At 42.5% G+C, this 16,085-nt stretch overlaps 1 protein-coding gene across 1 annotated transcript in view; it reads right to left on the bottom strand.

The window, feature by feature from the left end:
• ME3 (malic enzyme 3) overlaps window positions 1-16,085 on the bottom strand; it is a 128,537-nt gene that overhangs the window by 36,485 nt on the left and 75,967 nt on the right. The window contains exons 5-7 of the mRNA XM_069969674.1: window positions 13,883-13,958; window positions 6,361-6,522; window positions 2,604-2,707 (exon numbers count right to left, since the gene is read on the bottom strand). Coding sequence (XP_069825775.1) covers window positions 2,604-2,707; window positions 6,361-6,522; window positions 13,883-13,958 — 342 coding nt within the window. The remainder of the gene's footprint in view (window positions 1-2,603; window positions 2,708-6,360; window positions 6,523-13,882; window positions 13,959-16,085) is intronic.

Raw genomic sequence — 16,085 nt, 5'->3', positions numbered from 1 at the left:
CACATTCCATGACCCCATGGGACAAACACAATGTGGGAGACTGCGAAAACTTTCTATGCAGCTATTACTGCACTAGGATTTTTTTTTACTGCCCCCTATGTACAAGAATATAACTACTATAATACTGCCCCCTATATACAAGAATATTACTACTATACTGCTCCTATATACAAGAATATAACTACTATAATACTGCCCCCTATATACAAGAATATAGCTACTATAATACTGCTCCTATATACAAGAATATAACTACTATAATACTGCTCCTATGTACAAGAATATAACTACTATAACACTGCTCCCTATATACAAGAATATAACTACTATACTGCTCCTATATACAAGAATATAACTACTATAATACTGCTCCTATATACAAGAATATAACTACTATAAAATACTGCCTCCTATATACAAGAATATAACTACTATAATACTGCCCCCTATATACAAGATTACTACTATACTGCTCCTATATACAAGAATATAACTACTATAATACTGCTCCTATATACAAGAATATAACTACTATAATACTGCCCCCTATGTACAAGAATATATCTACTATAATACTGCTCCTATATACAAGAATAACTACTATAATACTGCTCCTATATACAAGAATATAACTACTACAATACTGCCCTCTTTTTCCTACACTAATAACCATGCTGTCTTCATATAATTCCTATAAAGCTGAAGTACACAGAAACTTTCTGGAGCCATTTATTCCATGTGTAGAGCATACAATTACATTACTGAGACTTGAAAGGTCACTTGATAAATAAAAACACAGCAGATTGTGCCCGAGAACATCACAGACTATAAAACTACAAAGACTACAAACAAACAAAACAAAAAAGACGTCCACAGTATTTCCACATTAAATGAAAAATAGAGCAAAGCATCAGAGAAAGGGATAAAACAACTAAAAATACCAGTACGAAATCTGCTTCCTTGCCCATGAGTTAGAACATTATAAAAAATAATACAAAAAATTCTATACATAATAATGTTCCAGGATGGGGTCTGCAGAATGTGTATTATCCTGAGTGTGATGGAACCCTGGGGGTCCTATAGAGAGTAGAGACGGCCCCGCGGCCATGCATTACCATGGTGACAAGTCACCGACTATGATGCATGAAAGCAAGAACAAAACACTAATCCCATTATTTCCACCTGTATTAATGAAGAAAAAACATGTTAAATCCCCAGGGGTCGGGAATGACCTATCCATCATCACTGGATGGGAGATATATTAAACCGTAACGATACTGCACAGTGTACCGTCATCTCTGTCAGCAGTCTAGATAAAATTTTTTAAAAAAAGAAGCTTATTGTGGTGTCAGTTTCAAAATTTTAAAATTTTTTAAAATTCCCACTGTATTTCCCTTGAAGTGAAGACAATAAAATGTCTGATCGATAAGGAACAAACCACTTGCACCCCAAAGAATCTCAAGAAGAGAGAGTACATGGCGCCTTATATCCAGCAGGAAGGCTATATCCCGTATTCTAGGCTATAGGTAACAGAAGGGACAAGGTACTCAGTCCTGTCAATTATCAATTACTATATCATCTCACCTAAGCAAAATGTGCTCATATCTCTGTAGCCCACAGCCAATATACATGACATAGTGATGGACCAACTGGTGGTTTCCATTAATAATGAGCAGAACAGTGAGTGCAGCTCTGGAGTATAATACAGGATGTAACTCAGGATCAGTACAGGATAGGTAATGTAATGTATGTACACAGTGACCCCACCAGCAGAATAGTGAGTACAGCTCTGGAGTATAATACAGGATGTAACTCAGGATCAGTACAGGATAAGTAATGTATGTACACAGCGACCGTAAGGGCACTCCTAACCACTCAAGAAACAGGTGTGTAGGTAGAATACACTGAGAAATCAACATTCCCGTTATCAATCACCACATAAGACATCACATACAGTAGTTCCCTTGGTAATGAAAAAAAAGCTACAGGTTAATCCGACCCCAGATAATAATCGACATATAATATATAAGCGGTACATTATATACTGCCCTGCTGAGGATATCTAGGGGCACAATACAGGCATCCAGGAACATTCCTAGGCCGGAGAAACATGTGTGATAACAGACGGACGCCGAAGCCTCGGGAACGTCTGTCAGCACTTACACTGTGGTGACGCAGCAAATCTCCGCAAAGCGCCTCATATGTTTTCTATTCACTTCTCATAATTGGAAACAGGAAAAAATAACATCAGAGATTTCATACAGAGCTGGGAAATCCCAGGCTAAAAAACATAGCGGGAGCGGGGTTCTCCCCAATGATTCCCCCATCAGCTCTGGGTTCCTGTTCACGCATTATATAAACCAGCGCCCACACAGCGCAGAATTAGTGAAACAAATATCCATGTGAAGAGCAAAAGGTTATGCTAAAGACTTCGAGATCTTACCATGACAGTCTGTATTAGAAAGCTTGAAGGCTGCATAGACATGTACACTTATACTTATTGGCCTTAAAACACAGTCAACCAAAGTACACACCATTGGCGTCCCCCAAAAAGTATCGTAACAACATAAAAGGAAGAATAATATTGCACATTCCCAACTTACTTGTTGCTCACGGCCTGCATGAACTCATCAATCAATTCGTCGTATTGTTTTCCACGGACGCGTTTATGTTTCAGTCCAATGTATAAGGGGTCGTTGAGGAGGGTCTGGAAAAAAAAATTATGTTGTAATTGTAAAAATTTCCTTTGCCAGAAAGCATGAAGCAGAGTACACATATATCCTGTCAGATGGTGAGGTGTGTGTGTAGATGATTTTAAAGCAGAAGTGTGGTTTGATTATAACTACTATAATACTGCTCCTTATGTACAAGAATATAACCGCTATAATACTGCTCCCTACAGTATGTACAAGAATATAACTACTATAATACTGCTCCTATATACAAGAATATAACTACTATAATACTGCTCCCTATGCACAAGAATATAACTACTATAATACTGCTCTCTATGCACAAGAATATAACTACTATAATACTACTCCTATATACAAGAATATAACTACTATAATACTGCTCCTATATACAAGAATATAACTACTATAATACTGCTCCTATATACAAGAATATAACTACTATAATACTGCTACTATATACAAGAATATACCTCCTATAATACTGCCTCCTGTATACAAGAATATAACTACTATAATACTGCCCCCTATATACAAGAATGTAACCACTATAATACTGCTCCCTATGCACAAGAACATAACTACTATAATACTGCTCCTATATACAAGAATATAACTACTATAATACTGCTCCCTATGCACAAGAATATAACTACTATTATACTGTTAGTCTACATGTCATGTACTTTCAGCAATCCAGCAGCAGCCTCCTCAGGGTGACCCCTCTCTGTGCTGCACTTTTCAGCTTAGTCCTGAGCTGCTGTAAGGAGTTCTCAATCCAAAGAAAACCCACTTGATATATAATGACTGGGGCCTCTCCAGCTTCTCAGCACTTGTGTGATCATATTAGAGATTTCCTGGTAATACTTAGCCTAATGCAGCACATTTAAAGAATAAAAGCAGCTTGGCGTCAAGTAAAGGCCCGTACTGAACACCCTTCATGAGTCGCCTAAGCTTCTTTAATCTATATCAGGTTCTCCTATTACTGAAAATAAACTTTTAGCACCAAATCCCATACTTCTATACATTATACATATCACTGTAAGCATCTAAGCTGCCCCTAGTGGTGGCTGCAGGTAGTCTGCATGTTATCTACAATTGTGTTGGCTTTTTGTAGGATAGACTTCCTAGCCATTGTATAGCATAGAGGAACATGAGCTGTGCTGTGATTGGCCAGAGAAGTAAGGGAAAGGAAGCCCTGAATGAGTACTAATAGAAAACAGCCCAAGTCTGATTCTGCATCCTGAAATGTAAGGGGCTCCTAGGTGCTCAGAATCTGCAGCACTAACATCACCTGGTCACCACTGTGAAGGGTTAAAGGAGGTGTCCACTTTTTTTTTTTTATTCCTCCCCTACACTGCAGGCTGGTACATATATTGACCAATGCTGATCGGTGTCCCACATCATGGCTTCATTCCGGTCGTACGTCGCAATTCAAATCCTGCGGGTGAGGAAGTCATGGCTTCTCTGACACCTCTACTTTCTCCAGGGCTATTGAATGCTGGAAGTGGAGGTCTCCAATACATTTCTATGGGAGCACTCTTACACAAATGCATTGGAGACTCTGACTTCCGGCCTCCTGAGCTGCAGGCCAGTCGCCTAAGGAGGCTGTAGGTCAGGGTGTCCAAAGCATCTCTATAAGAGTGCTCTCAGAGATGTATTGGAGACCCTGACTTCTGTCCTTCAATAGCCCTGGAGAAAGAAGACGGGTCAGAAGAGCAGAGACATCACCGCTTGCGGGATTTGAACAGTGCCGTAGGACTGGAATAAAGCCGCGCCACAGGACACCAATCATAATTAGTAAATATATGCGCCAGCGTGCAGGGGGGTAGAAGAAAAAATTAGGAATTAGGAAGTCCAGCGAAAATATTTATTAAAGTATTGTATTGCCCCCTAAAAAAGTTATACAAATCCCCATTATACACTCATTACAGGAAATGGTTATAAGGTGCTTTTTTCCCCGCACTTAATACTGCATCAGGGCTTCACTTCCTGGATAACATGGTGATGTCACTTCCTGGATAACATGGGGATGTCACTTCCTGGATAACATGGGGATGTCACTTCCTGGATAACATGGGGATGTCACTTCCTGGATAACATGGGGATGTCAGGACCAGACTCCCAGAGCTGTGCGGGCTGTGGCTGCTGGAGAGGATGATGGCAGGGGGACACTGAGGGACACAGGGCACTGGAGGGACACTGAGCATCCCCCTGCCATCATCCTATCCAGCAGCCACAGTCCGTACAACTTTGGGAGTCGGGGCGTGACATCACCATGTTATCCAGGAAGTGACATCACCATGTTATCCAGGAAGTGACATCACCATGTTATCCAGGAAGTGACATCACCATGTTATCCAGGAAGTGACATCACCATGTTATCCAGGAAGTGACATCACCATGTTATCCAGGAAGTGAAGCCTTGATGCAGTAGTAAGTGCAGGGAAAAAAGTACTTTTTAAGCATTTCCCGTAATAAGTGTATATTGGTGATTTGTATAACTTTTGGGGGGCAATACAATACTTTAATAAAAAATTTCGCCAGCCTTCTCCTTTAATCAAATACAACCATGCAAGTTTTTAATTTTTTTTTTTTTTTTTAAACAATGGGAAATCTCTATTTAAAAGGCGTCAACAGGAGAGAAAATCTTAGTGCCAAAAAGTTTACACCACGAAAAGGGTCAAAAATGAATTGACAAGTTTCCCTGCGTCATATCATGGTACACAGTTATCTATTGCTTTAGGAGAGTCTGGACTGAAAATCTGTCATCATTTGTCTCTGTCTATACAACGAACACAAAGCGTCTGCTACAAAAATCTATAAGAAATAAATCAGCAAAGAAATTCGGACCCATGTGGTTGTCCAGGGATTTATCATTTTTCACTTTTATCACCTGTCATCAACCTCCAGGACCCCAATAATGCCAGGAATGAGGGGCTTAGAGTGGTGAAGTGTTAGGATTGGGGCAGCAGCAGAACAAAATTACATAAAATACGCCCTAAGGAGCCACTTTTGTCAGGTCTATTAGAGATAAAGAAGAACAGATTGCGATCCCTCCAGTATCAGATGAGAACTATTAACACCCCGTGTCGTTTGTGGCATCAGTCATTGGAATGGCTGATGTCCTGCAGAGGGGAACGACTTGGCTCATAAACCTGAACATTGATAAAAAGCGAGAATATTTAAAGTGACTCTGTACCCACAATCTGCCCCCCCAAAACGCTTATACCGTCAGATAGTTGTTTTTAATCCAAGATCTTTACTGGGGTCCGTTCGGCAGGTGATGCAGTAATTGTCCTAAAAAACAACTTTTAATCTTGCAGCCCTGTGCCAAATTGGCGTGGCCTAGAGTGTCTGTGCCCTAGGCCTGCACCTCCTCTGTGTCCCCCCTCCCCGCCCTCTTCATCATTAGAAATGCCCCAGGAAGGATTCCTCTCAATCATTACTTGTCTGAACACTGCACATGGGCCTTACCGATCCGGCACATGTGCAGTGTTCAGACAAGTGGTGAACAGGAAAAATCCTGCCTGGGGCATTCCTAATGATAAAGAGGGCGGGGAGGGGGGACGGAGCAGCAGTGCAGGCATTGGGCATGGTTTGATAAGTCTCCCCCCATGATGTAATGAAACTACGTGAATGTATATGGCAGTATACGGTGTCTTACCTCATTGTCAGTGCCGACGTCCAGCAGCACGGGTAGACATTGCTGAGGGTGGACTCCCCCACAGGCGGTATAGAGAGCCAGCTTCCCTACAGGGATCCCCATCCCGTAACTTCCCAGGTCACCAAGACCAAGAATGCGTTCGCCATCCGTCACCACAATTGCCTGTCAAAGATAACAAGTAACACATTCAACAATTGGATAAAAATCCTATAATATACTCAACAATTAAATATACCATATATCATCAAATGACTAGTTACAGTCCAATATGTAGCGGTATACAATATGGTGGAATTCTTTGGCATACTATATGACTATACAAAAAAGGGTACAGGGTAGACTATATGATGTCATTATAAGAGTATACTCTACATTGTAGACTACATATGGTACCATTATATGGGTGTATACAGTAAGCTGTAAAGGATATTAGACATTATTATATCACACACACACACACATATATATATATATTTGCCTAGTTAATGTCCTTCCAGGACACTATGAGGACATATATGTGGGTACATGGTGCTATTGGGTGTTTTATAAGGCTACAGACAGTAACAAAAATATGCACTGTGTAAAGTATAATGATTTTTCAATGTTGCCATCCCGCAATTTGTAGAATGATAATGAGTTTAATTCCAAAAAGAAAAATGACACTATGATAAAACTACATAATCCAGGCATCAGTAAACATCCCAGGCTCAGCCGGGGAGATGGCTGATCACGGATCATTACCAAAATGAAGCCGAAACCGCAGAGGCAAGTGAAAAGCACTGATCCGCACACATACAGATAGATTCCATTATAGAAATCTGTAACGTGTACTAAACAGGAGCGGTAAATGGCGGACACAGATTCTGACATACTGGATACTGGTGTGCACTACATGGGATTACATTTTCAGATTGCAGCTCTAATTAGATTTTTTTTAGAGTGTACACAGTAGACTGTGTATGGTATGATTATAAGAGTATACATAGTAGACTACATATAGTGTTACAGTGTAGGCAGGTGTGTCTAGTGGTGGTGTTACAGTGTGGGCAGGTATGTCTAGTGGTGGTATTACAGTGTGGGCAGGTATGTCTAGTGGTGGTGTTACAGTGTGGGCAGGTATGTCTAGTGGTGGTGTTACAGTGTACAGGGCAGGTATGACTAGTGGTGGTGTTACAGTGTGGGCAGGTGTGTCTAGTGGTGGTGTTACAGTGTGGGCAGGTGTGTCTAGTGATGGTGTTACAGTGTACAGGGCAGGTATGACTAGTGGTGGTGTTACAGTGTGGGCAGGTGTGTCTAGTGGTGGTGTTACAGTGTGGGCAGGTATGTCTAGTGGTGGTGTTACAGTGTGGGCAGGTATGTCTAGTGGTGGTGTTACAGTGTACAGGGCAGGTATGACTAGTGGTGGTGTTACAGTGTGGGCAGGTGTGTCTAGTGGTGGTGTTACAGTGTGGGCAGGTGTGTCTAGTGGTGGTGGTGTTACAGTGTACAGGGCAGGTGTGTATAGTGATGGTGGTGTTACAGTGTACAGGGCAGGTGTGTCTAGTGATGGTGGTGTTACAGTGTAGGCAGGTGTGTCTAGTGGTGGTGGTGTTACAGAGTAGGCAGGTGTGTCTAGTGGTGGTGGTGTTACAGAGTAGGCAGGTGTGTCTAGTGGTGATGTTACAGTGTAGGCAGGTGTGTCTAGTGGTGGTGGTGTTACAGTGTAGGCAGGTGTGTCTAGTGGTGGTGGTGTTACACAGTAGGCAGGTGTGTCTAGTGGTGGTGGTGTTACAGAGTAGGCAGGTGTGTCTAGTGGTGGTGGTGTTACAGTGTGGGCAGGTGTGTCTAGTGATGGTGGTGTTACAGTGTACAGGGCAGGTGTGTCTAGTGATGGTGGTGTTACAGTGTAGGCAGGTGTGTCTAGTGGTGGTGGTGTTACACAGTAGGCAGGTGTGTCTAGTGGTGGTGGTGTTACAGAGTAGGCAGGTGTGTCTAGTGGTGGTGGTGTTACAGAGTAGGCAGGTGTGTCTAGTGATGGTGGTGTTACAGTGTAGGCAGGTGTGTCTAGTGGTGGTGGTGTTACAGTGTAGGCAGGTGTGTCTAGTGGTGGTGGTGTTACAGTGTAGGCAGGTGTGTGTAGTGGTGGTGGTGTTACAGTGTAGGCAGGTGTGTGTAGTGGTGGTGGTGTTACAGTGTAGGCAGGTGTGTCTAGTGGTGGTGGTGTTACAGTGTAGGCAGGTGTGTCTAGTGGTGGTGGTGTTACAGTGTAGGCAGGTGTGTGTAGTGGTGGTGGTGTTACAGTGTAGGCAGGTGTGTGTAGTGGTGGTGGTGTTACAGTGTAGGCAGGTGTGTCTAGTGGTGGTGGTGTTACAGTGTAGGCAGGTGTGTCTAGCGGTGGTGGTGTTACAGTGTAGTCAGGTATGACTAGTGCTGGTGGTTTTACTGTGTGTGATGGTGTGTCGAATGGTGGTGGTGCTGATACTTAAATAACATTAGTAACCAAGTCATTCTGCCTCAGCATGAACAACACAGGCCTAATGTCATTGTCATGGAGGACAATGCTCCAGCTTATGGAGGTCACATCATTAGGTCACCTCACATGGAGCAGCCTGCACTTTTTCAAGAATTAAATCCTAGAGAAAACCTATGGGATCAGAGTAGCTGTGTAGAGGCTCATAACTCTGGACCCCAGGACATTAATGACCTGAGGGTCGCCCTTCAAGAAGAGGGGGGTGCCATGTCTCAGCAGACAAGAAGATAAGCATGAGATGTTGTTGTCAAACTGTAATTGATGCTCAAAGACACGTGACAAGTTATGTAGACAGTGACATGTTGTTGGGGTATACCCACTACCCGGGGCGGCTTTTATTTAAATAAACTGTTTGAGATGAGGAAATCACCATTGCTGCTTCTACCTATATACCCCATAATATAGTATCACTGGAGCGGGAACATTTTACACTGTCCATAATTTTCACCCACAAGCCATATATCCCTAACTTTTTGTGAGTAGAATATATAATATAATATATATATTGGTTTGCTAGGTTTATCAGGCTATATTATACATGACAATGGCAGAATGACATGTGGGTCTACATACGCCCAGGACATTTAATGCTTTATGCATTAAATTTATTCTAATGAATAGTTCACTCTTAAAGGGAACTTGTCACCATGAAAATGCTACCCAAGCTATCAGCATCATGTTATACAGCAGAAGGAGCTAAGTAGATTAATATACATATTTTATGGTAAAAGATTCAGTATAACTTGTAATATATTGATTGAAATCTCTGATGTTTCCATGCTAAAGAGTCCAGTCCAAGGAATGACCCCGCCCACTGGACTCCTTATCAGAGAATGATCAGGGATTTTAATCAACATGTTACAAGTTATACAGAATAGATACCCACAAAGATATATATGAGTCGGCTTAGTTCTTCCTGCTCTATAACTGGATGGTGATAAATTAGATAGCATTGTCGTTGTGACAGACGTCTATATCTACGGTCACTTGGATTTGCTGTAACCTTTATTCTAATAGGATTAAGTCTTTACAAGTTAAACACTCTCGGTATTAACAAAAAAAAAAAAAAAAAAAGTTATATACGGAAGGTAAGACTGATTATATTTATAGGGGCTCCTGACAAAACATGCTTATGCATTACAATAGTGAAGTGTCGGGATTATATGATTTATGAATAGAAAGCGTCATAGCCACAATTCCGAATAATCCATGCAGTAAGCCGCCATTAAAGCAGCTTTACATTTCAGGGGGAAATATTTTTTTTGTTTGGAACATTCGGAAACGCAAGAAATCTTATTTAATTCTTGTCGGCCTTTACGTCACTTATCCAGCTTACTACAAAATCCACACATCCTGAGGCATGATGGGAATGACATTCGGATATTTTGTTCCAGAGGCCAAGATGCACTTAAGCATCAAATTATCTGTTGAATGAAGTGAGGAAAGGGATGCAAAAATGTTCTTAACACGTCTGACCTTACAAAATGGCAATTTTAACACCCACTAAGCTGCTATAATACTGTCACTATATACAAGAATATAACTACTATAATACTGCTCCTATATACAAGAATATAACTACTATAATACTGCTCCTATATACAAGAATATAACTACTATAATACTGCTCCTATATACAAGAATATAACTACTATAATACTGCTCCTATATACAAGAATATAACTACTATAATACTGCTCCTATATACAAGAACATAACTACTATAATACTGCTCCTATATACAGGAATATAACTACTATAATACTGCCTCCTATATACAAGAATATAACTACTATAATACTGCTCCTATATACAAGAATATAACTACTATAATACTGCCTCCTATGTACAAGAATATAACTACTATAATACTGCTCCTATATAAAAGAATATAACTACTATAATACTGTCCCCTAAATACAAGAATATAACTGCTATAATACTGCTCTTATATACAAAAATATAACTACTATAATACTGCTCCTATGTACAATAATAACTACTATAATACTGCTCCTATATACAAGAATATAACTACTATAATACTGCTCCTATATACATGAATATAACTACTATATCCGACATGGAGATAGAGGAGCGGCTGCACATCACACCTATGGCTGATACTAATGCTGCTAAGCCTATTTAAAAAAAAAACTTCAGGATGTTGAAATATGAATTGATCAAGCCATATCGCCCCGTGTACCAACGTGCAGGTCTCCTGGTTTACACGGGTCCTTACGCTAACTCCACACCGTGTCGGATTTTTTTATGAATAGGTGAGACAGTGGGTAGCCGGCACTACTGTGGATACAGGGCAGGAAAGCGCAGCACAATCACTTGCAGGTGTAGCCACGATAATAGACGGATCTGCGGCGGTGCACAAAACAAATTGCAGCTGAATGCACAGTATAATAACTGAAAGATACAGACGAGGCACTCACTGCATTGGGTCAATTGTCATCTTTATTGGAATCGTGGAGTACTCAGCATGGAAGGGGTAAGATGTAAGGAGCGGGTGCCCCTCTATACAAAAGTTTTTGCGCGAAGCCGCGCTTACCTGACAAAGCACGGCTGAGCGCCAAAACGTTTGTATACAGGCGCACCCGCTCCTTCCATCTTCACCCTTCCACGTCTGTATCCTTTATTTATTATAACTACTATAATACTGCTTAAAGGGGTAGTGCGGCGGTAAACAATTATTCACAGAATAACACACATTACCAAGTTATACAACTTTGTAATTTATGTTATGTCTGTGAATGGCCCCCTTCCCTGTGTCCCACCACCCCCACCCGTGTACCCGGAAGTGTGGTGCGCTATACATATCTGTCACGTGCCGACTTGTCTCCGATCTTCAGTCAGCGATGTCGTCTTCGGCCGAATCCCTCCGAGCGTCCTGAGTGCCGGCCGCCCTCTGCCGCGTCATCGGCTGCTCAGCCGCGATTGGCTGAGCATAACTGTGCTCAGCCAATCGCGGCTGAGCATCTGATGACGCTGAAGAGGGCGGCCGGCACTCAGGACGCTCGGAGGGATTCGGCCGAGCCGTCCAAAGACGACATCGCAGACTGAAGTTTGGAGACGAGTCGGCACGTGACAGGTATATATAGCGCACCACACTACCTGGTACACGGGTGGGGGTGGTGGGACACGGGGAAGGGGGCCATTCACAGACATAACATACATTACAAAGTTGTATAACTTTGTAATGTGTGTTATTCTGTGAATAATTGTTTACCGCCGCACTACCCCTTTAATATGTACAAGAATTTAAAGTGATATTGTCCCCCCCCCCTTTCCATATAAGGAGTTCTCAGCACTATTCTTAAAGGAGAAGTCCAGCGAAAAATTTTAAGTGTTAAAAGTATTAAAAAGTTATTGTATTGCCCACCAAAAGTTATACAAATCACCAATATACACTTATTACAGGAAATACTGATAAAGTGCCTTTTTCCCTGCACTTACTACTGCATCAAGTCTTCACTTCCTGGATAACATGGTGATGTCACGACTCCCAGAGCTGTCCGGCTGTGGTTGCTGGAGAGGATGATGGTAGGGGGATACTGAGGGATACAGGGCACTGGAGGGACACAGAGTATCCCTCTGCCATCACCCTCTCCAGCAGCCACAACCGCACAGCTCTGTGAGTCGGATGGTGACATCACCATGTTATCCAGGAAGTGACATCACCATGTTATCCAGGAAGTGACATCACCATGTTATCCAGGAAGTGACATCACCATGTTATCCAGGAAGTGAAGCCTTGATGCAGTAGTAAGTGCAGGGAAAAAGCACTTTATAAGCATTTCCAGTAATAAGTGTATATTGGGGATTTGTACAACTTTTAGGGGGCAATATAATACTTGAATAAAAATTTTCGCCAGACTTCTCCTTTAAGCTTATATTCTGGACATTTCATATCCTACCGTATAAAGGATTTCTTTGTGACCTCTCACCTCAAAAATGCATGTTATTGTTGGTGGACAGTGGCGTAGGGGTGGGGCTTGAAGGCCATTGTGCCCCATATCTCCACCCTCATTGTTACCTTAGGCCCCCGCAACGTCACTGCTGTCTAGGCCCCGCCCCTCCACAAGACCTAGAGAGGCATAGCCCCCGCCCTCTCTGTGAAAGCTAGATCAGAGGGGTTGGGGCCTTGGCTTCTAGGTTGGCCCATTCCAATGGCTGTTGAGGGTGTGGGGCCTATACTCCGATGAGTTTACTGTGGCGATGTGGGGGCAGTTATGAGGCACCACAGCTGCCCATACAGCACTGTCTATCAACAATAACATGCACTTTTGAGGGGAGATACCACCAAGAAATGCTTTTTACTGTAAGATATGAAATGTGCAGCCCTGTGTTAAATTTCTGTGGCCTAGAATGTCTGTGCCCTGGGCTTGCACAATCCCTTCTCCCCGCCTTCTTCACCATCATGAACGCCCCTGGCAGGATTTCTCCTATTCATCACTTGTCTGAACACTGCACATCTGCTGGATCGTTAAGGCACATGTGCAGTGTCCAGACAGGTGATGAATAGGAGAAATCCTGCCCAGAGGCATTCCTAATGATGAAGAGGGCGGGGAGGAGGGACGGAGAGGCGGTAAAGGCCTAGGGCACAGACACTCTAGGCCACGCCAATTTGACACAGGACTGCAAGTTTAAAAGTTGTTTTTTAGGACAATAACTGCATCACCTGCTGAACGGACCCCAGGAGAGATCTTGTATTAAAAGCAGCTATCCAAAAGTACAATCGGTTGGGGGAGGGGGCAGATTGTGGGTACAGAGTTGCTTTAAGCTTATAATCTGGACACTTTATATCTTACTGTATAAAGGATTTCTTAGTAGTCTCTCCCCTCACAAATGCTGCAGTGCCCCATATCTGCGCCCACGTCGCCGCATCTGTGTATAGGCCCCACCCCCCTCGAGTGGCTTTAAGAAGGGTGCTGAGAACTGCTTATATAGAAAGGGGGTGACAATAAAACAAACTACTATAATACTGCTTCTTATGTACTATACCTTTATATCTTCTTCAGGCCATGAATTCAGCATATTTGCAATATGTCCTTTGTCGTGGATGGTTATGAACAGGCCGCTGTAACAGAAGAGATGACAGCTGTTTATAACTGTGCTCTAATCCAAAATCATCCAAAAATTTATAAAATGTCCTAAAACTGTAGAGAGAAGAGGTAACCAGGCAGAATGTGACAGATGTGATCATACGTAGGAGACCTAAAAACGGATACAAATATTTGCATACTTTATGTATATGAGCAAATAAATAGCAACTCATCAATCAATGCAGCGTGGGCCGGAGAGGGGGAGGTGGTGCTTTCTCTAGGAATAATGCAGATTGAGAGCTAGGAGTTTGTAGTTTATTTTTGTTTGGGTTTATTAGCTAAATCATTTGCTGTGCTGTATGACATTGATCAGTTAAAGGGATTAAAGGGAAAAAAAACAAAACTGTGCCACCCCTATCCTCAGGTTGTGTGTGGTATACAATTTAACGCCATTCACTTCAATAGAACTGAGCTGCAAAACCCACACCCAAACTGAGGACAAGAGTGGTGCTATTTCTATAAGAAGGCGGCCATGTTTTCCTATTCCTAGACAAACCCTTTAAAGTGACTCTGTACCCACAATCTGCCCACCCCAAACCACTTGTACCTTCGGACAGCTGCTTTTAATCCAAGATCTGTCCTGGGGTCCGTTCACCAGGTGATGCAGTTTTTGTCCTTAAAAGCAACTTTTAAATTGCAGCCCTGTGTCAAACTGGCGTAGCATGGAGTGTCTGTGCATTAGGCTGGCACAAACTCTCCGTCCCTCCTCCTCGCCCTCTTCATCATTAGGAATGCTCCAGGCTGATTGTCTATTCGTCAGCTGTGTGAACACGGCACATGGGCTGGATCGTTAAGGCACCTGTGCAGTGTTCACTGCAGAGCAAGGGTGGGTTCACACTGAGGAATCCTCGCGGACTTTCAGGCGGATACAGCATCAAAATGTGCGCAGAATCCGCACGGAATTCCGCCCGTAAAAAATGAACATTGTGAATGCACATTGGCTTTAATGGGCTTTCCGCTTATTTGTTCACACAGCAGAATTTCCGTGCTGAAAATTCCGCCGCGGATCCGCTTTCCGCCTGAAGAATTGACATGTCAATTCTTTGGGCGGATTCCGCTAGAGGAATCCTATAGGAGTCAATGGGGCTTTAATTCTGCTCAAATTCCGCTCCTATTCTGCCAGAGCTGAATAGGCGAGGAATTTCAAGCAGAAAACTTTCCTCTACAATTCCTCTACTATTCCTTGAGAATTCCTCAGTGTGAACCCACCCAAATAGGAAAACTCCTGCCAGTGGCATTCCTAATGATTAAAAGGGTGGGGAGGAGGGACGGAGGGGTGGTGCAAGGTTAGGGCACAGAAACTTTAGGCCACCGCAGTTTGACACAGGGCTGCAAGTTTAAAAGTTGTTTTTTAGGACAATAACTGCATCACCTGCCAAACGGACCCCAGGACAGATCTTGGATTAAAAGCAGCTATCCGAACGTACAAGTGATTTGGGGGGGTCAGATTGTGGGTACAGAGTTGCCTTAAGCACATGTATGTACTGCTGTAAAATACAACTCATCCTGCAAAAAAAACAAATCTATAAATCAATGCAAAAAAAGTTATCCATAGTAAATGAAGATAAATCTGGGTCATACTTTAAAAGTTACAAATTTTCTGGAAAATCTGCTGAATCAAAAAAACAAAACAAAACAAAAAAACCTCCCCCGCTGGAATCTACTGCAGGACGTCTCAATAATACAGTGTAATGCGGATTTTCCACTTCATACATGTAGCAATTTGCTTGTTCCATAGACGACAATGGAAGCCTCAGTGAGGATGACTCAGACACCGGCCCTTTAAAAGACTTAAAGTACTTTTTTGGCATCAGTGAAGACATTTTATAAGCTCTGCGTGAAAAGGCGACGATTTATAACAAAAGGCGTCCAGAGAAGAGATAGGCCGGAGAGGAGGATGGTGTTTGTCTCGTACACAGACACCGCGGATGGTGGAGAAAGAGAAGAAAGCGATTATGTAATGTGAAGAGATCAGATATTTCATAAAGACTCAAACAGAGCTTCGGAGCTGTAGAATTCCCACTATTTATATCACAGCCGAGAGAGAGACAGACAATAATCAGGCCGCGCAATTCTTGAAACTTCTCCCCGAGCGACTATCA

The sequence above is a fragment of the Dendropsophus ebraccatus genome, chromosome 5 (assembly GCF_027789765.1).
Source record: "Dendropsophus ebraccatus isolate aDenEbr1 chromosome 5, aDenEbr1.pat, whole genome shotgun sequence".
Lineage (NCBI taxonomy): Eukaryota > Metazoa > Chordata > Amphibia > Anura > Hylidae > Dendropsophus > Dendropsophus ebraccatus.
This window is presented reverse-complemented; position numbering and strand designations above follow the sequence as displayed.